Genomic DNA, 21,729 nt, shown 5'->3' with positions numbered 1-21,729 from the left:
TTATGTATGTAAGAAAGAGGCTGCATTTTATTTATTGGAATGAGGCACTGTTGAACATAGCAATCTTAAGGAACCTTAATCACATTGTGTGATCACAGCAGCCCCGATTAGGGCAAAGACAGCTGACCCTGGATCAGGACATGATGACAGACATCTTTAACTCAGTCACTAAGTCTTTCTTTTAGGGGTTTTCCTGTTGATTGAACAAACGACAGAGGTTCTGAGGATTTCCTGATGGAAGTTTTGTTCATTTAAAACATGACTTTAAAGATGCACTGTTTAAACCAATCAAAGGGAGGAAGAAAACAGTGCTATGGCTTCTCATTGGCTGCGTAGCTGGGCACTCAGGTCCTGCAGCTCTGTGATGAGTTGCTCGAGCTCTGTGACATCACTTCTGAGCTCATCATGGAGTTCACCTGTGGCAACATCAGTGTACAGTTGCTGTAAAGAGACAAAAAAAGAAAAAAAGTGAGACCTATAAATGGCAGCTGACAGATAATTTACAAAAAAAAATAAAAATAATAATAACTTAACATTACATATTTACAGATAACATGAAATCAAAATTGACACCATTTACTTAAAACATTAGAATGTTGGTCTTTTGTAAATACTGAAAAATTATTGATTAATTGCAGTTATTCAATATATAAAAAATAATTTTTTAGATCTGCATTTATTAGATAAAAAAAAGTAAAAATAGCAAAATTGTGAAACTATTATAAAACAACTGTTTTGTATTTTCAAATATTTAAAATTGTTATTTATTTTGGCGATGGCAAAGCTGAATTTCCACAAGCCTTTACTGCTGAAAACTCTTCCGTATCAAATGATCCTTCAGAAATGATTATATTATTATTATTATACAATATGCTTATTTGTTTCTAATTTCTTATTGTTACTGTATATAGTGCTAAATGTTAAAAACCATTGTGCTGCTCAATTCTTTTTTTTTTTTTTTTTTTGTAAAAACCCACTTTTTTTTTAGGACTCAAAAGAACATTATTTATTTTTCAACAAATCTTTTAACATGGTAAATGTTTTTACTGGCACTTGATAAATTTAATGTGTCCTCTCTGAATACATGTATTAACTTCTTTAAAAAAAAATGCTCCCAAACTTTTTAACAGTATTGCATTAAAAAAAAAAATCCTCATGTCATATCCTGTTTTGTTGGATTTGTGAGTTTTGAGAACTATTTTATATCGACTTAAATATTTGGTCACACTTTATATTAAGGTTCAATTCTCACAATTAACAAACCACTGACTATGACTTTTGCCTCAATAAACTTCTAATTTACTGCTTATTAATAGTAAGGTAGTTGTTAAGTTTAGGTATTGGGTAAGATTAGGGATGTAGAATATGTGCTTTATAAGTACTAAAAAAAGCCTTTTTTTAAGCCAAAATCTTTTTTTATTATGCTAAAAAGCAACTAGTTACTAGTGAGAATTGGTCCCTATATTAAAGTGTTACCATGTGTGTAATAGCATTAAATAGGCAGTAATTGCCAAAAAATGCTAACTTTTAGAAAACAAATAAAAAGGCCAGTTTTTATTGGTAGCTTTAAAAGACTTAAGCAAAGCCTTAAATCTAAAGACTTTAAGAGCCGAGTGTGTGTGAAACTCACTTTGGCTTTGGTGACCAGGCTCTTCAAACTGAGTCGAGCTGAAGACAGCAACTGTAGAGCCTCTTGAGGATTGCGCTTAGACCTGCTACAGCTGATAGAGACTGAGAGACAGAGAGACATAGACAGGAATTATTGAGGAGTTTCATCTCCAGTAGAGTCACGGCGGTTTACAGAGGGCAGCGCTGGAACATTAAGCATCTGTATGCTGCACCGCCAGTAAGAGGAGACAGTGAGTGTCGCCCTGTCAAAGGTCACTAGAGGTCAGGTGATGCATCATGCAATACCAAGGTCTGTGGCCTAATACAAAGAGATGGTCATTAATTAATTTGTGTGTGTAGTACTGTTAACATTAAGTGATGGATCACGACCTCTGAGAGACTCATGTTTAATCACTACGGCTATAAGTGCAACATCAAACACCATTAAAACTGTCATTCCGCACGCACGCACCTAATCCAGACAACTATTCTCAGTGAAAATCTCTCCTATTCTTAGTTTTCTGTTTTTTTCTGCCTTTCATTCAATCACTTTCACTTCCTTTTTTTTCATCCCTTCCTGGATTCTCTCCTTCTCTACTTTTCTTTTATTCTTCCTAAAATCCCTTATTTCATAAATTCCAAAATTCATTCTAAAAACTAACTGGACGCTATTTTAAGGAGTGGCCATTCAAGTGAAACTGTGCTACTGTCAGTCACAGAAGCCTTGCGGATTGCAAAAGCTGATTCCAAATCATCAGTTCTTATTCTGCTGGATCTATTTGCTGCTTTTGAAACTGTCAATGATCGGATCCACCTGTCCTCCTGTCTGCCATCACTTGGCATCACAGGGATTCCACTTCATTGGTCTGAATCTTATCTCAATGATAAGTCTTTCAGGATGGCCTGGGGTGGGGAGGTATCCAAAGCACATCAACTGGTCAACTGGGGTTCCTCAGGGATCAGTTCTTGGACTCCTCCTCTTCTCCAAATACACCACATCACTGGGTCCCATCATACAGGCACATGGCTTCTCCTACCATTGCTCTGCCGATGACACACAGGTCTATCTCATATCTCATTTCAACCAGATGATCCAACAGTAACTGCATGGATCTCAGACTGCTTGGCGGACATCTCGGCACAGATTAAGCTTCTTGTCTTCCCTGCCACTCCACCTCTACAGCATGATTTCACCATCCAGCTAGGTTCTTCCACAAATGTAAATGTTAAGCTTCTTAAATCAATTTTAATTACTTTTTTTAAATTCTTAGATTTTTTAAATATTTACTTTATCTGAATTATTTTTGTTTGTAAATTCTTGCTGCAATTCTTTAAAAATTATTTATTTCTAAATTCTTATTTCATAAAAAAATCTTTCATGCTTTTCTAAATGATAATTGTTTATAAAGCTTCTTAATTTTAAATTATTTTCTAAATTTGTGGAAAATTTTCCTTTCTAAATTTTTCTTTTTATGAATTATTTCTTCTTTCTACATAACCTGCTGCACTTCTTCCTAAATAATTTATATCTAAATTCTCAATTCTTGCTTTCTTCTGCCCTTTCTCTTTATAAATTAAATATAAAAAATCTTTTAAAAAATTTCTGCTTCTTTCTTTTCTAAATGCTTTTTAAATGATCTTTTTTTATTTTTTTCTCTAAATTCTTGCTTCCTTTGTAAATTCTCTCTCAATTTGTTTTTTGATTTCCCCCAAAATATTTCCTACTAAATTCTCGCATTTCCTTTCTAAATTATTTCTTGCTAAATTCTAGTCAGTCCATCTATCCATCAGATCTTCATTCTTGCCATCTCCATCTCTCTCTTTACACATCTCATCCTCATGTTTCTGCCTGAAGCGACAACAGCCAGAAAAGTGGTGTGATTAATAAGTGTGGAGCTCATTCACAACACACAGACACACACACAGACACACAGACACACAGACACACACACACAGCTTTAATGCATAGCAACACATACATGAATACAAGATCTCCACAAATGCACAAGGTACCATACAACCCAGTGAAGAATGATCTTACGTATGCTCACACACTTACCTCGACCTTATATCGATCGATCAATCCTCCCCAAACACACACACACACTCCCCGAAGCACACACACATACAGAAAGCAGGCCAGAGAAAGTGGGAAGGGATGGAGGCGTGTGAAGGGTTCTGCTACATTTGCCGAGCCGCCCCCTTTATAAATCATTAGGATCAACAACAAACAGCCTGCATACTCAAGGACAAGCTGATGGAGAGAGAGAGAGAGAGAGAGAGAGAGAGAATGTGTGTGTGTGAAATGAAATAAGAGGAGAGATGCTAAAAAGATGGAAAACGAACATTCGAGCCGGGTCATGATTCGGTTAGACAAGTTTTTCCATGTTCAATGCCAGCTGAGAATAAAATGATGTGACAGTTTGATTTTTAAGACAGAAATTCAGATTGCTAGAAACGGAGAAAGAATTGCTATTCATCCCAAAACCTGTGTTCTGTCCCAACTGATGTTTAATTCAACACACACTTACTGACCAAACCCTCAACATCTTTCTTAATGAGACACAGACACACACACACACACACACACACACACACACACAAAAGCAAACCCATCTAATAAACACACACAGGTGCATGTGCACACACACACAAACAGAAGTCTGTCTCTGGTGGAGGTCAGAGGGGTAAAAGGCTTGTTTGTCGTTTTTGCTCCTGCTCCTTGTTCTCAATCCATCAGCCCTTTCAGACTCTCTCTACGTTTACGCGCTGCCACAGTAGCCATGATAGAGTGACTCTCTGAATGAGTGCAGGACCACGATTCTGTATGTTCCTCGCAAATGGCCTTGTGAAAGAGAAAGGGGAAGCTTGGCTGTGTGTGTGTGTGTGTGTGTGTGTGTGTGTTTGTTTGTGAAGTCTCACCATTGGCCATATCTCTGGCACCTTTCACCACAGATCTGAAGCTGGCAATGTCTTTCTCCCAGCCAGCTGCCTGTGTCTCACACCGATGCGCTTTACTCAGAAACTGCAATGCCTACAAACACACACATCAAAATGCAGTTAAGACTACAAGAACAAACCAGATGTAGGTAATAAAATGACAACCCATAAAAGCTATTGTATGTCTTCCATTTAAAACTGAGTCAAGATTATTTTGAGTATGTAAATCAATATATTTTCTATAGGTGCAGCACCATGCTAGGAAGCCCACTGTCAAATTTCAGTGGTGAAAGTTTGATCTCTTCAAGCTAAATTGACATTCATGCGTTTGATCCAAAAAGACTTAAAGAGCATGTTCCCTGGGGATCCCTATTTTATTTCCTTACACTATCTTATACTAATTAAGTAAAAATAAATAAATAAATAAATCTTTAAAAATGTTTTTTTTTTAATTAAATTCACCTTTTCGTTGTCTTCTACATTGCTGCTATTGCCATCGCCATAGAGATGAGCGTACTGCTTCCATATTTGGGCGTCGGTGCTGCAGCGGGCAGAGACTCGCCCAAAGAGTTCCTGCAGTTTGGCTTTAAGATTGGAGGCCTGTTCGCCACGGTGATCCGTCAGATTATCGACTACAGAACGCACCAGGATTTCCAGGACCTGATGGGAAGAAAAAAAAAAGAGAAGGTAACACTTTATTTTAAGGTGTCCTTGTTACACCTTACATGTACTTACTTTTAGAATAACAATAAATTATGCATAATTACAAGCAAGTAACCCTAAACCAAATCCTAATCCTAATCCTAACCCTAACCATAAATTAAGCACATTTAGTTAATTAATGTTACTCAGTACGTAAATGTATAATTACTCTGTAACAGGGGCACCTTAAAATAAAGTGTAACCAAACGGAAAATGTACTAAATGCCAAAGAACTTACTTTTCAGTAGTGTAAAACTGACTGCAGTTTAAATTTAACAACCAAACATGAATAACTAATCTGAAAACTAATCTAGGGTTGACATTTACCCTCTGCTGTGCCTTACCTAACCTTAGCTATGAGGTCAAAACACAAATCCCTGAACTTGACCTCTGCATTCTTTGATGTCCCTGGCTTGTGCATCACTATTTTCAACGTTCTTACATTAACACTCTAACAACCGTGTGTTGATGTTGCTTTTCTCTCATTCCACATTCTGTTCCCAAACATTTATTCTGTCCTGACCATGTGACAGCCCAACACTACTAAGATTTCGGCTCACACAGTTTCTGAAGCACGTCTTTCGGTTTGCCTGCCTCTTCTCTGACTGACACTTTTAATAAAATATAAGGCACACACACTTACATATGAGTGTGTTACAGTTTAGTTTGAACAGGCAAACTGCAATTATATGAATATTAAACAATGGACCTAAGCCAAATCTTACCCTTATAGTAATAAAAATAAATACATTATTATAAAGAAAGAAAGAAAACAACACAATTTAGTATGTTTTTACAGCCTTTTGAATTATGGGGACACATATGTTGGTGTGTCTGTATGCTCTGAAACTAACAAGCTCCAAACTGCACTGTAATTACTAAAGCAGAACCAGAATTTGTGGTCATTAACTTGTTGTGTGTGTGAAAAGGAGAGGGGTGTTTTTGCTTATGCACAAGTTTGCCTAGTTCTATTAAGAGGTAACATGATCAAAAATAATAATAAAGAGTATCCAACGATTTATATGTATACTGTTTGAAATTTGGGGTCAATACGTTTTTTTTTTAAATTAAAAGTAAAGTAAAACAGTAATACTCGAAATTATTATTACAATTTAAAACAACCATTGGCTATTTGAAAACATTTTAATATGCAATTTATTCCTTTTAATGGCAGTGTTATTGTACATATTTTATCAGTAGGTTTAGAACGAGTAATTCTGGGTAATTACAGCAGCATTTAGCAGCTGCTTTGCTGCTCAAGAAAAAAAAAACAGTATTATCAGTGTTGAAAACAGATGTGATGTTGTGCTTAATATTTTTGTGATGACTATGATACATGTTTTTAGGATTCTTTCAACAGAGTTCAAAAGAAAACATTTATTTGATATACAAATATTTTGTAATAAATGTTTACTGTCACTTTTGATCAATTTAATACATACTTGCTAAACAAAAGTATGATTTTTTTGTTTGTTTTATGATGTACTCATTTCATTATCAGGAAAACGAGGTGGAAAAAAGTTATTGATGTCATTATTTACAAAACTGGTTACTTCTGTTAATATGATTTACTAAGACCATAAAAGTAATACAAATATGATTGTGTGTTATGACTGACAGCTTCACCCAAGATGACTAATGATGTCACATTCTAAGCATTCTAGAACACTTCAGCAGCATGTTTTCACAAGATGAAAGACGGAAAACTGACCCCAATTTACTTTACATGCTCCATATTTCACATGTGTGTGTGCTTGCGTGAAGCAGTGACAATGATAGGACTTGAACAGACAGAGAGAGAAAACGAAAGACATGCAGCAATATGTGTGCGTGTGTGTGTGTGTGTTAAGACACTCAGCCAAGACTAATGTTCCCACTTTAACTGCAAAGACTGATAGAAAGCAACTTCATCCGAGCAAACAGCCTCCACACAGACCAGTGTGTTTTATGTGAACCACATGTTCTCATGACAGTGTGTCTGTGTGGTCAAATCGTTCTTGAAAGCATGAAAATATACAGCACACAACCCTGAAGTAAAAGTTCATCCATCATCGCCTTTCTCTTTCCTTACAGCTATCACTTTTTCATCTTCACAACACTATCTCTCCTGATTCTTTCATTCACCTCTGGACCGCTTCAGGCTGTTCAGCAGATGTGCTGAGATCTTTGTCAGCCAAGTCAGTGGTGTAATATCTGTAAACTCTCCTCAGACTTCTCCTCCAGAGGCTTAGCCCCTGAAATCTCATTTTTCACCCTAGAGATCCTGATAACCACATTTCTCATCTCATGCAATCATCTCAACACCACATAATAAGTGCTCTTTTATACTGATGAATTCACTTCTGTTTACAATCTAAAAAAAAAGCATTTGGATGAAAAACTTAAGTAAAATATCTTTATTTTTTTCTAAACAGAAGTATATGATTATACTATCTACTCTATATATACACACTACATTTAAAAAAAATTGGTCAGTAAGTTTACATTTTTTTTTTATTATTTTATATATATAAAAATAGAATAATAGAATAATATTTCACAATATTTACGTTTTAACTATTTTTGATCAAATGAATTTAGCCTTACAGCAGTAAGCATGAGAGACCTAGGTAGCATTTTATTTATTAATTTTTGCATTTCAGAACAGGCAAAGTTAAACAAGTTTGTTTTTATTGCTTATATTTAGATAACATCAACATCAAAATAAATAAATAAAATAAATAAAAAAAATTAAACCAACCCCCATTTGACCATTTTAGAACTCAATCTATCCATTTCAAAATTAATCTATACACAAACAGACACCAAAAAAAGTCAGTCTGGTATCTGTGACTGTCTGCTGCTAATGTGGAACATGTGAAATGACTAAATGGGATAACTGGATAAGACTGTTACAGGGGAAATTGAATGGGTGTCTGGGTGTAAGTCCTGCACAATCCCCTTACAGCGTGAAATTAAGGAGAGAGGTAAAACTCTCCTGGGAGAAATGAGGGAATGAAGAATGGTACTAAGAGAGAGGGAGAGAGAGAGAGAGAGAGATAGGAGGATACTTGATCCATCTTTTTTTAGCTCGGGAAGAGGGAGGATGGTCTTTCTTTTCTTTGTGGAATGTGAATTAATGGGTGGGATCAATGACAGAGACTGGTCTTATGACTGTATACCAAGATGTTCGCACACATGCACAGCATTTTCTCTTATTAACCGCTGCTCTCATCTAATTTCCCACTCTGAAGGGTTTCTGTATAAAGAAAGAGATGATGAAGGGAGTAAAATTAACTGTAGAGAGTGAGTGATGATTTTGAGTCCAGCCAAGCGCCCAGATCCCAATTACCGTCTGAAACTCTCACAGGGGCTGGAGGCGAACGCTAGCGATGACCTTATCAACTTTTGTGCTTTCACATCACAACTTTTAATTGATGAGCTACTAGCTGCTCACTAGACGTAAACGAATAATCCGAAAAATGTAAAACTGAGGGGAAAAATGGGAAACTAAGTTGGAAGTGAATGTAAGTAGGACTAATGTTTAAGTGTACAGCTTTCTAATTTAAAACATATTAAGAGGCAATCAAATCATTTCAAAACATGGTTGTGTGTGTGAAAACAGCTGTGGGACGCCATCCTTAAATATGGGATTATACTGTATGTGTTCCCCTGTGACCGTAAATCTAAACTCTACAAACATATGAACACTTCTTTGCCATTTAAAGCATCAGATTTTTATGGATGTCTATTTCCGCATCAAAGTAGAAAAAAAAGATAGTAATTGTGAAATGACGTTTAAAATTAGAATGAAATTGAAGAATTGGTCGCAATGATGCAAAATCAAGTCAAACTGCAAAAAATAAAGACAAGATGGAATAAAAAAGTAAAACGAAAAAATGTACATTTTGCAACAAATCATCATATGTTCTTTTGAAATCTCTATTTATTAAGGATGAAAGAATTTATCACGATTTCCACAAAAACAAATGGTTTTAACACTGATGAGAAATGTTTCTTGAGCACCAAATCAGCATATTAGGATGATTTCTAAAATATCTGTATGTAATTCTTGCAAAATTGCATAAAAATGTATAAAATAGATTGTTTGTAATTTTGCAAGAAATAATCTGAAAAACTGTTTACACTACACTAAAAACCTGCTTCCACAGGATGTCTCCTTTCAACAGAATTGCACCGAATTAGAGACTTCTTTGAAAAAGATTAATATGCAGTTTCATTGTGCATGCTTACACTAATTATTTATTTTTCTTAGCAAAAAATGAAAAATTAGAGCACAAAACTAATTTGCCACTGGCTCATACACAGCTAGAGTTTTCAGAGATTTTGCACTGTTCACAAAGTAGGAGGTGGGTGTTTAAAAATTAGAGATGCACTAAACAGCTTCTTTTTTTGAGGTGTAGCCATAATTTCTGTGAAAATAAAATTATAAAATATAATTTACTGCGAGTATGATGACCCCGGAGCCACTGTGAAGTGAAGGAGGTAAACAACTACCAGGCGATTTGACTACCAAATGATAAAACAAATGATGCATTTAATAGGATGTAGCAGCTGGTGCATCAACCAGCCACAGCACAAACATGTCTAATGGCGTATAGCTTTAAGACGCGTGTTATGACAGCACCGCTATTAGATTCACAGCTGATGGAGGAGAGGTGTGATGGGGCCATGGATGCAGAGAGACAAATACAGAGCTGTTTGGATGAAAGTGAGCAGACAGAAGCCCATCAAGGGTAAGAATTACTTTGTGCATATGTATATATTCATACATATTTGGGCAGATCAGGGTGAAATCATCTCTCTTCTCTCACGCAAACATTCAGTCATCAGATCTCACTCAGACACAGCCTCTCACTTGACTGTTTCATCTGTACATGCAGTAGGGCAGCTGTTAGTGTGGTCAGAGCAGTGATGACAGCAGCACATGAGACACAAGAGACTCCAGCTGCTTTACACTGGTTACACAAGCCAGAAAAAACTTCAAGCTTATGTTGTTAGACATTTTATCTGATGAAAACTTTTTGGAAATGTATGCAAAAAGAAAGAGTTTGGCGTTAACCTGAGAAAAACTGTCAGGCTGACTCACCTCCACGTCCTTGAATTTGTCCTTGAGGTCCATGAGCCGATGGTAGGCTCTGATAGCCTCACTGAACTCGCCCAGGTCTATACACACTGCGATGAAATTCTCCCAGATCTGCCAGCGCTCATAATTACACTTGAGCGCTTCCTGAAGGGTGCGGAACGCCTTCTCCCTACCACACACACACCAAACAGAAAGATCAGTGTGTTTAGCAGAACTACTGTTCATAGAATTTGCTGGTGGATGTACTGTAGTTTAAAACAGTGTACGGCTAAACAAAAAGTAGTTTTATGTTCTCCCTTCCAAAAACTGGTTTGGCAAACTTGCAGTTAGAAATACCAAAGGAAAGAAAGTGAAAGAATGAGACAGCAGAGGATAGAAAAAAAATACAAAAATTAAACAGCTAAAGGGTGAAAGAATGAAAAGGAAAAATATGTTTAGCAAAATAGCAAAATAATGTAATTGCAAAAAGCACAAGAAAGAGGGGAAAAAGTTAAAAAGAGCAAATTAGCAGAAGAGTGCAAAAGAAATAATGAGAAAAACGAATGAGCAAAATGAATCAAAGAACCAAAAAGAATGAGAGAAAGAAGGAAAAAAGGGCCAAAGAACAAAAAAACTGAAAGAGTGAAAGAACAAGAAAAACATCGAAAAGAGTGCAGGAAAAAAATTAAGCGAAAGCGGCAAATAAATAAGTGAAAGGGCCAAAGAAAGGTGAAAAAACAGGTGAAAGAGAGCAAAAATAAAGTAAAAGAAATACAATTTCAGTCCTTCTACTTCAAAAATTCCATGTTAATTGTAAAATTTTCTTGCAACTTCTAAGTTAACATTGTTTCTATACCAAATTGTGTACGGAGTACTGGACCTTTAGTTTAGCAAGGTGCTAAAATCCAACTACATGGAATCCACGGTGACTTAAGTCTTGTGAGAAACAGTGTGTGTGGCACACAGACTGCTATCAGAGCGCTCAAATCCTTCACTTACAGTATGAGGTTAGCACACTGCTGGTATAGACTGCAGACAGCAACACAGATCACTGTGTGGAACAAAGCTGATATTTTTTCAAGCGCTGGGTTTCATTGTAACATCTAAAGCCTAGTTTCCTTTGAACACTTGCAGGTGTGTCCACAATCTCTCCCACACACACACACACACACATTTCCTCTGTTCTGGATGGACCCTGGGAGTGTTAATCAGATTTTAATAGAAGATTCCAAAGACTCATCTCAGGGATGAGTGCACTGGACTAATTGGACGAGGGCAGAAGAGAAATCATTCCCAGAATCCCTCAGGTACATTCCGTTACAGTGGTGTTCCAGGAAACATCTCCGGTACTCACAGGAAATCATCAACAACCTCCAATCATGTCAAGCAACAAATGTCCTAACTGGCATTTAGCTTCCAAATCTGGTTATTATTGGCCGGTTGGTAGTGGTGCCGAAGTGCTGGCTCCTGGGGTAGACACAGCAAGAGCCCGGAGGAGATTTATCTTTGCAATTACAGCTGCCAAAGTCATTCCTGCAGTAATTGAAAAGCAAGGAGGCCTCTGAGGGTCCCCAGCGGATGCAGAATAAAGGAAACGCAAAAAAGCAGCATAAATCAGGTCAACTGGAACCTGAAAAGGGGCTTATCTACAGTTTGTACATGGTGGCGATTTCAGAGAAAGATAAGTGTGTGTGAGCAATGCTAGTGATTATTCAGAAATTCACACACGCGTCTAGTAGTCCATCACACTTTGTCATGGGATGGGAAAAAAGATCAATAGAAGCAGTACTAATCTATCCATATACATTGTAGTTAAAAAGTTTGCGAAAATTTTTAAAATGTTTTAAATATTTTCTTAAACTAACCAAGGTTGCATCTATATGATCAAAAATGATTAAATTGTGAAATATTAGAATTGTAATATTGTAATTTGTTCCTGTAACGTCACATATAATTTTGATATGTTGATTTGGTGTTCAAAAAAGTAGAAAGCATTCATTTCAAATAGAAATCTTTTATAACAATTTTTTTTGTTTTGAACAGCACTGTATACAAAAAAACAAATACAAGGCCAGCAATAGATTATTCAAAATTAGCCATGTTTTCTGACAAAATACTGACATGCTATTTGTTTCATCAGTGCCTGGCTTTTTGTAGGTAATCCAAAATATTGAAGGAAAGCTTAACTGGCTGCTTATTAGTGTCTTTACTGCAAATACCACTGCTGAACAAAAAAGTAAATGCTCTTATTGGATTAAAAGACCAGCGAAACAAAGCTTCTTTGATGCAGCCTTTATTCTTAGCGCTTACACTCATACTCACTTCATTCTCAGTCTGATGTAGGCTGTGGAGAGGTTGTTCCATGCTTCTGAATTCTGTAAGGTGGAGAGAAACGATCAGAGTCAGGTCCACGGGTGACAGCCATTTGTCAAAATAAACTATTATAAATAAGAAACCAGACATGTACAGAATATTTCCTAACAGCTTTTTTACTCGTTACCTGGATGGAGTAACTAAGCCTGCCACTTGACTACATTTGAATTTTAAGTACACCATTAGGAGCATAAGAGGCTCCTGTACTACATCTAAAGGGGTACTCGGTCTATGCTGTTTTATAGATGTATAAAAGAACAAAAACAAAGAGGCATTCACATTCACGCTGACACAATCAATTGATTACAATAGACATAAACCAGATATGACTGCACAAGTATGGAATAACTAAGCGCAAGCCCTTTCTTTACGGTCATATGACACTGATCTCCTTACAAGGACCGTGTGACTTACATCTGGTTCCAGTCCGACGCATCTCTGAAAAGCTTTGGCGGCCCCTTCGTAGCCTTCCAGGGCAAAATACGCACAGCCCAGGGAAAACCATACACCCAACTGAGGAGATAAAAGATGGAGAAGAGAGCGCGAGAACAATGGAGAATTACTGAAGAGGGCAAAAAGAAAATTGATGAGAGACTTCAAGTGCTTCAGTCTTCTTTTAAAGGTGTTATTCTGCCCCTTAAAATTTATGCCGTCTTTTGAACCCATGAACCTCAAAGAGTCTGTCTCTTTTTTATGTTTTAAATCATCAGTTTCTTCTCTTGAGTGCTCATCTTTGCATCTCTCAGGCCCTCGTTTCGTTCTTACTTTTAGTTCTAGGCCTGAAGGCAGAATTAGCTCCGCCAGGCCCTGCGGCAGCACTGCGAGGCGGTGGTAAAGATCACGCTAGGGTCATCAATGAGTCCCTCGGGAAAATTACTCTGTCTTATTGCTGCCTGTGCTTCTGCATTATGGATGAAGAGCAGAATGAAGAATGAGTAAGGGAAGGAAAAAAAGAGAGCAGTGCACTTTTTTTGGTTCTGTGGTGGATGAACCTGATGCCACTCATCCACACACTGCTGTCTTGCTATCTTTTTTTCTATGTCAGTGTTTCTCATGTTCTCTGTCAGAGTTCGGTACATTCATCCTTTTGATCGTCTAGAGCTTGTGTATTTGTGGTCAAGACGACAACCTCAGTTCACAAGCACTGTGTTTGTAAAGACTAAGGGGTTTTTCACATTGAACGTGTTATTGCATTCCACTGTCTTGCTTTTCCATTATTTTTCTACATAAAAATGATTGATATGTTTGACTGTTGTGGATGTGTCCCGTTCCAATTACACTGTTTACAACTGCACTCGTTTCTATATAAAAAGACAGCAGCTCCAGCAAGTTTTGTCGCCCCATTCATATAAAATAAAAATTTATTTACAGATATCATGTGAATTTCATGGCTATTTACTGCATTAAATAAGAGTTTACCATTATTGTAGAAGCACCATAAAAAAAAAAACAATCAAATTACTATGAATGTTAAAATAGGTTTTCATAATTCGTTAATACTCAAACTACAGCCAATTTATTAGCCTTGTCTATCTAAAATAAAAAGCTGGGCTATCATTTACAAATATCATACATGGACTGATTGAAGAATTTGATCAGTATCAGAATCAAAAGCAGGACTGTAATGAGACAGTCCAAAATCACATTGGATGTAATACGTTTTTTTTAAAACTTGAACCATTCGTAAAAGCTATTTTTTTTTTAACAGTTATATCATCATTCTGCTCAAGTCAAATGAAAACACTAGCCGGTACTATCAAAGCGTTTGTACCCAGCATACACCTGAATTATTTCAGTAAAAAATGGGTATGGCTGGTCTACCAGCATTTACAGGACACTTGTGTAAGGACTATAAAGCGATGCACAAGTGCACGTCATACCTGCATTGCATTGATTTGCAGTGAGCGTTCGAAACATTCCACGCACTGCTGGAATTCTTTGTGGCGCAGGTGATGCAGAGCTTTGGACCTTTGGGCGCGTGCACTGCGGTGTTTGGAAAGCTCCCATGCTCGGTCATAATACTGTGGATCTTTTAGCACATCGCCTAACAGACAGTAAAGGGATGGTGTCTCCTTTTTCTCCAGCTCACGTTTCAAAATCTCCTCCGCCTGAGAGAGAGAGAAAAAGAAAAGTACCGCCAGATTAAAACAAACTTTGACAGATTTAATCCTCATATTGGAAAAATAAGCACATGGCCTGAAGTATGTGGAGACCTCTTTCTAATTATTGGGTTTGTCTAGGCCCCTTAATTCCAGTTAATATGCCACTTCATATAAAATCATTCTAGGGAATTATGTGCTGAAACTTTGTTTCTTTTTTAATCCAGAATGACATGCAAAGTTGTTTTTACTCAATATTTGCTTGAAAGAACTGGACTGTCCGGCACAAAGCTAGACCTGAACACCTCTGAACACCTTTGGGATTAACTGAAACATTCAGATCATTCTGTGTTCGAATAGGAGAATGAAAAGAAAGAATGAAATCTGTTACAGAGGACCAACTCTTGATTAATGCCAATGGTTTTGAAATTGGGTGTGGTGTTTGGATGTCCACGTATTTTTGGCCATACAGTGTATAGTTGGGATTAAACTAATGATATACATGTTGTTGCATTCGTTTATATTATTAAAATCCACAATTCCTAAAGAAAAAAGGGTTTAATGTCCAAAGTCAATGAGACCAAAATAAAAAAAATAAATAAAACATAAAAAATAATTAAAAATGTTATTAACATTTTTTTTTTAATTAACAAAACAAATAAATAAAAAAAAAGATTAGTAGATTTTCTTCTCATTTCATATGTGTGTGTGTATTTTTTTTTTTTTTTGCTAAATGTGCAATATTTAAGTTACATCTAAATATAGATTTGACAAGTGAGTAGTGTTTCTAGCAACAGTTAATAGACACATTAAATTTAGTAGACTAAAAAAAGATCAAAAATAAAATTTCGAACAAGAAACATCAGTTTTTGGTAAAGACCAAAGAAGACAGAAAATTATATTGGGAGAGGGGTTGAAAACAGACTTAAACTTGAATCTCCAAAATGTGAAACAAGGATCAACATATCTTCAGGATGTATGGACACACACCATTATAAACATGGTACTCAGCAGTACTATTGCTACAGACATCAACAGCTTCTCAAAATGTAAAAGCCATGAACTCTTTTTCTAAATCTAGCTGGGGAAAATTCAGCTACCATTAACACATACCCTTACGGTCTCAGTCACTTTGAAATACACTGGACGCTGTGCTATATTACAGTGCATCTCTCATCGCCTCCTGCCCTTCCACCCCTGCTGGTACTCATGGGGACGGATAGATAAAGGGCTTTTTGCAAACGCTCAGAACTGAAGCCGTAGTGGGAGAGAGGGGGTGGGAGGCAATAAAATTCACAGTGCTTGGCCAGCACTTCTATTTGGGTGCTTATTTATTTATTTTTGTAAGTATACATAATTTGAGAAGTGGGCTCTTCGTGCTCAACACAATAGTTAGATAAAAAAGAAAGCTCAAAAGGCCCAGACAGATGATGAATAAGCTATTTACTTGTGTATTATATATTTCTGTTCTATAAGAACAACACTGATAAGACGAAGTAACACTGGAGAGAAAGTGACCCCCATGGTCTGACAGCACCTCAATGCTCCTTTGTTCCATGCTGCCATTAAAAACTAAACATTTCACATTGCCCACAAACAACAAGGTGCCACTGAAGCCAGCAAAGGTTTGTGAAGCCCAGTCAGGCACAGTGAGGCTGCGGTTTCCTCTGATGGATCTCATGACTGCCAATCAAACAAACAGATGCTAATCAGGGACAAGGTCATCACTGCTAATAACAGGTTGGAAATATCAGAAAGGAAAATGAAAAATTCTGGTGCCAGAAAGTGTTTACCATGATAAATTCTCTGGGTTTAATTGCAAGAAACCTCTAATCCTTTAGTTTAAGTAAAAAACCATTAGTTCTAATATAAACTGTTTTGTCACCAACTGTTTTCTTAACTTAGAATGACCAATGGTTTTTTTCTTTGCCACTTTCCATGATAAAAACAAACAAACAAAAAAAACACAGTTGGTGGTTGTGGTAGGGGTTCAAAAAAAGCCATGAAAATACGCCTTTTAAAAAAAAATATTCATATTCAACCTCAGGAGATCAAGCTAAATATTACATATGCTGCTTAATCTTTAATTAATTTCATATGAGATATGGAATTTTTGCATCCTATTATCAAAATATGGGATGTATCCAAAAACAGTTCTTACTCGGATTTGAGTGACTATTGTTTCCTCGTATCAAAATTGAACAGACAACTTATAAAATAATTAAAATCTACAAACTTGTCAGCACCAATAGCCTAATGGGCAGTGTGCCAACATAAAACACTATTGCATTGTGGGCGTGCCAAGTTCGAAAGCCCTGGCTCAAGGATCTTTCCCTCTTTTCTCTCTCCCACTTTGCTTCAATTTTACTCTACACTTTCCAATCTTAATAAAGCCCCATCCTAAAAAAATTGAAATAAAAATGTGTTAACAATAACGTTTTTTGGAATTACAATTTCACATTTGATAAAAGAGAGTCAACTAACAACGGTCAATGCAAAAAATAAACAGTGTAAAGCAATAATATTATAAAGTAAAAATAGTGTTAAAGTATTCATGGATAGAGCCTCCAAACAGTAAATTCCAACAGCAATCTACAAGTACTCATGCAAGCTCTTGCGGGACAATAAAATGAACTCAAATCAAATAAACCTCAGTACACCGTGCTCTGAAGATGTTCCCTCATTAGACAAACACAGAATCTCACGAATTAAACCACCAGCAAAGCACTTCTCCGCACTCCAGTCTTGCCGATTAATGTATGCGCCCTTTTCTCACCTCACTTTCTCTCTGCTTCACACATTTCACTGATTTTCTCATTTCGTTCCATTCATATGAAGCATCACTCCATATCAGCCGTCTCGGTATTCTGTCGTTTACTTTTTCTATACATACCTGCAGTTTATGGCTTTAAACTTTAATATGAGTGCAGGGAAAGGTAGATACTACAGTGGAGTGGATGTCAGTATATTTTTATAATATCACAGCTCAGATTGGGGGTGATTGGCTGGTTTTATTGACCTCAGATGTACCCTATAATCTGATTGGTACACAAAGTGCACGGTAACTTAATAAAGCTGTGAAATGGCTCCCAGAAATCTGCACTAACACACACAGCGAGAGAGAGAGAGAGAGAGACACACACACACGTGTTGTTAGAGCATGCTGACAGGAGCTCATATAGAAAGGAAAGAAGAGAGCAGGAGACATAGAAAGGACAAAGGGAATAGAAGGATGTGGCAAGAGGAAAAAGCAGAAATAAATCCCTCTTGAAGATCTTTAATAGAAGTCACTTTCTCTTATCCCAGCTTAATATTTAGAAACAACTATAAGCATGTCATTTGTAGGTTGATTTCCCTGAAGGGTTAATACTGTAAGACTATCAAAACGATATTTGAACATACTCACCAGCCCGCCACAGCAACACTGGCATTAATTAGTTTGAACTGATACTTTTTAAGTGTTCTTTAACAAAACACATTTGAGTAGCATACCTTGCCGTGCTGTCCCATTCGCTCCAAGCAGACAACGGCATCCTCCCAGAGTTCCAGTCGTTCGTAGATTAGCAGTGCAGAACTCGTCAGGCCCAAATCAGTCAACAGACTCGCCAACTGCCTCTAAACACACAGAGACACACAAACAGTGAGCCAAGATCAGTCAACATACAGCCCACCTGCCGCTAAATACACACAGCATGTGGGAGGCACTCAAAATATATATTTAGCATGCAGAAACAGCCAAAAATATTAAAAATAAACAAAAAGGAATGCGTTTCGTGATTTTCATTTCACTTTGGTTGATTTTGGCACTTCAGTTAAAATACAGATATCACCGAGGGGTCTTAAGGTAATATATTTGGGGGGGTTGGCAGATATTTAGGACAAAGTGGGTGAAGATAAAAAAATCTGTCATTATTTTATTTTATCTTTGTATGTGTCGAATTTAAAGGCAAGCATGAACAAACATACACAACAATGGCAGAGTTTATGGTACTGTTGTTGCTGCTTAAGAGTTTGCTACCGCTTCTTCAGCGAAGTGTGGATTTAATTCAGCAATATTACAACAAACAACAGAGACGCATCATATACAACATATAATAGTCACTTCCTGACAGGTACTGCTTACTAACAAGGGACAGCGCCAACTACTGGCCTGGCATACGTAATACAGCGTTTTTGGTCATTTTTGCAGAAGTGTAAATGCGAATCGTTTTGAAAACATTGTCATGTATATGTGAAACTTAAAAAAAAATGCAAGGGAATAACTTTTCAGTTTTTGACTACATCGTTGTCGTGTAAACGTAGCCTGAGGTTTCAGAACAGCAACTGATAGAATGTGTGTTGTAGCATGATTCTACGATGTTTCTTCAAAAGCAGATTGAGGAGACATTTTAATAGTCCACAATAAAATATCGTCATATCGCACACCCCTACTTCATGAGGTCACCTACACTTCTCTACATCTTCCCAAGGATACACATTGCCTCTCTCTCTCTCTCTCTCTCTCACACACACCATCTTCACTCTCATTTTCCCTTTTTTTCTCTTACCCTCTTTCTGAAAGGATGAATTTCGCGGATGGCCATCGATCACCCTGATGTCATGCTTCACAAGAAGCAGCTATATATATATATATATATATATATATATATATATATATATATATATATATGTCTGCTAAATGCATACATATATCTGTGCTATTAATGACCCTCATCTGTCTCTGATGAATGCTACTGGTTAAACGTGTGTTTACACTCTATCAACTCTTTCTATCATTCACAGATCATTTGAGAATGGATGGATGAAGTGCCAAAAAGGATGAAGAGTCGTAGGCTGTGTCCACGGCAAGTCCATTTATTTCTGATAATAAACATACGGAGATGTGCACCACCCCCACTGGAGATCATCTACTGAAGTTTATGATGGCGATGTATAAAACTGCAGTATTTGTGAAGAGTAAACACACACTGAACCGAAGTTCGGTCCTATGACAACTCCCCCCCCACCACCACCTCACATGCTTTCAGTGGCATATCACGTCCCACAGGCATTATGGGTACCTATAAATCTAGATATACACACCGGTGGGGCTGCCGGTGATCATGTGACCTATCAGCCAGAAGACAAAACGTGATGCTACGAACTAATACAGAGAAAGACAGAAACAGAAACACACACCATGCACACACACCACATCTATGAGTAAGAGAGAGAGAGAGAGAGAGAGAGAGAGAGAGAGAGAGAGAGAGAGAGAGAGAGAGAGAGAGAGAGAGAGAGAGAGAGAGAGAGAGAGAGAGAGAGAGAGAGAGAGAGAGAGAGAGAGAGAGAGAGAGAGAGAGAGAGAGCTCTGATCAATTCAAATACTTTGTCTCAACTAAATTGTACTACTCTATTTCTTTATATTTACCCACGTTATTTAAACACCTTTACTTAAAACTACTGATTAACTAAGAAACTAATATATATATATATATTAGTGCTGACAAACAATGAATATGAGGGGCCGTACAAGCCATAATTCATTTATGCACTCTCACACACTTAAATTCTCCTTACAAATACATACATTTCTACTCTCTCTCACACACACACACACTCTCCTTTTTACATACATATATTCTTGCTTTCACACACTTACATTCTCCTTTCACATACATACATACTCTCTCTCACACACATATATTCTCCTTACACATATATACATATTTTTGCTTTCACACACATGCATTCTCCTTTTATATACATATATTTCTACCTTTTTTGGTATCCATTACTTACTGTTTAAGCAGGAAGTCACTCTCAGACCAGCAAATACATGTGCAAGACATGCTCAGCTCTTCCTCACAATGTTACAGTTATGCTATTCAAAGTCTTCCTGTTTTCTTTTCAAGTACATATTTTAAGTTTTTAAATTTAACATATCATTATGTAACCTACGTGTTTTACAGATCTGTGTACAAGTGTTAAGACACTGATTTTGATCGTATTAACAGGGCTTAATGCTAAGGAAATTTTCTACTGGTCTGGTTCGGCCAGTGGTTTAAATTTTCTTACTTGCCCTGGCAACATTTTCAAAGGACTTGCCACAATCAATCAATCAATCAATCAATCAATCAATAAGACTTATTGTTTTCATTGTTGACTGTAACATTGTATTGTAATAAATAATAACCATTTTGCACAAATAGGTACAAAAGTTCAAAGATAAAACTGAAATGAACCATGCTTTTTCAAGTCTTTCAGGTAGGCCTAACTATTCCAGTTAAGGATGCACTGATCAGGATTTTATTTATTTTACACTCAAATGAACCGATTCCCATCCTCTTCCAAATTATTTAGTTCTTATTCTTTTTTTTTTTACATTTATAAAATGTTTATTTTGCTCTGTTACTGGCCAAACTAACCTTGAACAAACAAACAAACAAACAAACAAACAAAAATATATGCAACATGAAGCAAGTGCAAAAAACATCAGATGGGCTGAATGAATATTTTATTATTACTATTATTATTAGTTTTATTACCTTAATTATGTGTGTGTCTGCACTATGTTTGTACTTTCTGTACTGGAAGCTTCTGACGAAATTTCTTCTGTGTGTAAACACTTGGCAATAAAGCTCTTTCTGATTCTGATGAAAATGCAAATTCAATCTCTGACAGCAGGTGGCGCTTATAGAACACTACCACTGAGTTATTATAACACTCCTTTAATTTAACAATGGTAAGAGAAAAAAAAGAAAATGCCATCAAAACTTTTCTGAAGACAGTCAGTTCTCCTCAGAAATACATCCATATTCACCCCACCCTAATTACATAATTATGGGTTTCTTTCAATATTTCAATGTTCTGTCTGGTACAGTATTTTCTCTGCTTCTCTCGTCTTTGTGTCCGTCTTCAGTGCATCGGTCAAAGATGATCACTACGTTTGTGTTACTAGATTGC

At 36.7% G+C, this 21,729-nt stretch overlaps 1 protein-coding gene across 1 annotated transcript in view; it reads right to left on the bottom strand.

Moving 5' to 3' along the window:
• ttc27 (tetratricopeptide repeat domain 27) overlaps nt 1–21,729 on the bottom strand; it is an 84,523-nt gene continuing 62,794 nt past the window's right edge. The window contains exons 12-20 of the mRNA XM_059520230.1: nt 18,280–18,402; nt 14,569–14,796; nt 13,103–13,201; nt 12,638–12,690; nt 10,340–10,505; nt 5,011–5,208; nt 4,531–4,642; nt 1,631–1,731; nt 1–441 (exon numbers count right to left, since the gene is read on the bottom strand). Coding sequence (XP_059376213.1) covers nt 322–441; nt 1,631–1,731; nt 4,531–4,642; nt 5,011–5,208; nt 10,340–10,505; nt 12,638–12,690; nt 13,103–13,201; nt 14,569–14,796; nt 18,280–18,402 — 1,200 coding nt within the window. The 3' untranslated portion in view covers nt 1–321. The remainder of the gene's footprint in view (nt 442–1,630; nt 1,732–4,530; nt 4,643–5,010; nt 5,209–10,339; nt 10,506–12,637; nt 12,691–13,102; nt 13,202–14,568; nt 14,797–18,279; nt 18,403–21,729) is intronic.

The sequence above is a fragment of the Carassius carassius genome, chromosome 32 (assembly GCF_963082965.1).
Source record: "Carassius carassius chromosome 32, fCarCar2.1, whole genome shotgun sequence".
Lineage (NCBI taxonomy): Eukaryota > Metazoa > Chordata > Actinopteri > Cypriniformes > Cyprinidae > Carassius > Carassius carassius.
Note: the sequence above shows the minus strand (reverse complement) of the source record. Positions and strands in the feature narration are given on the sequence as shown.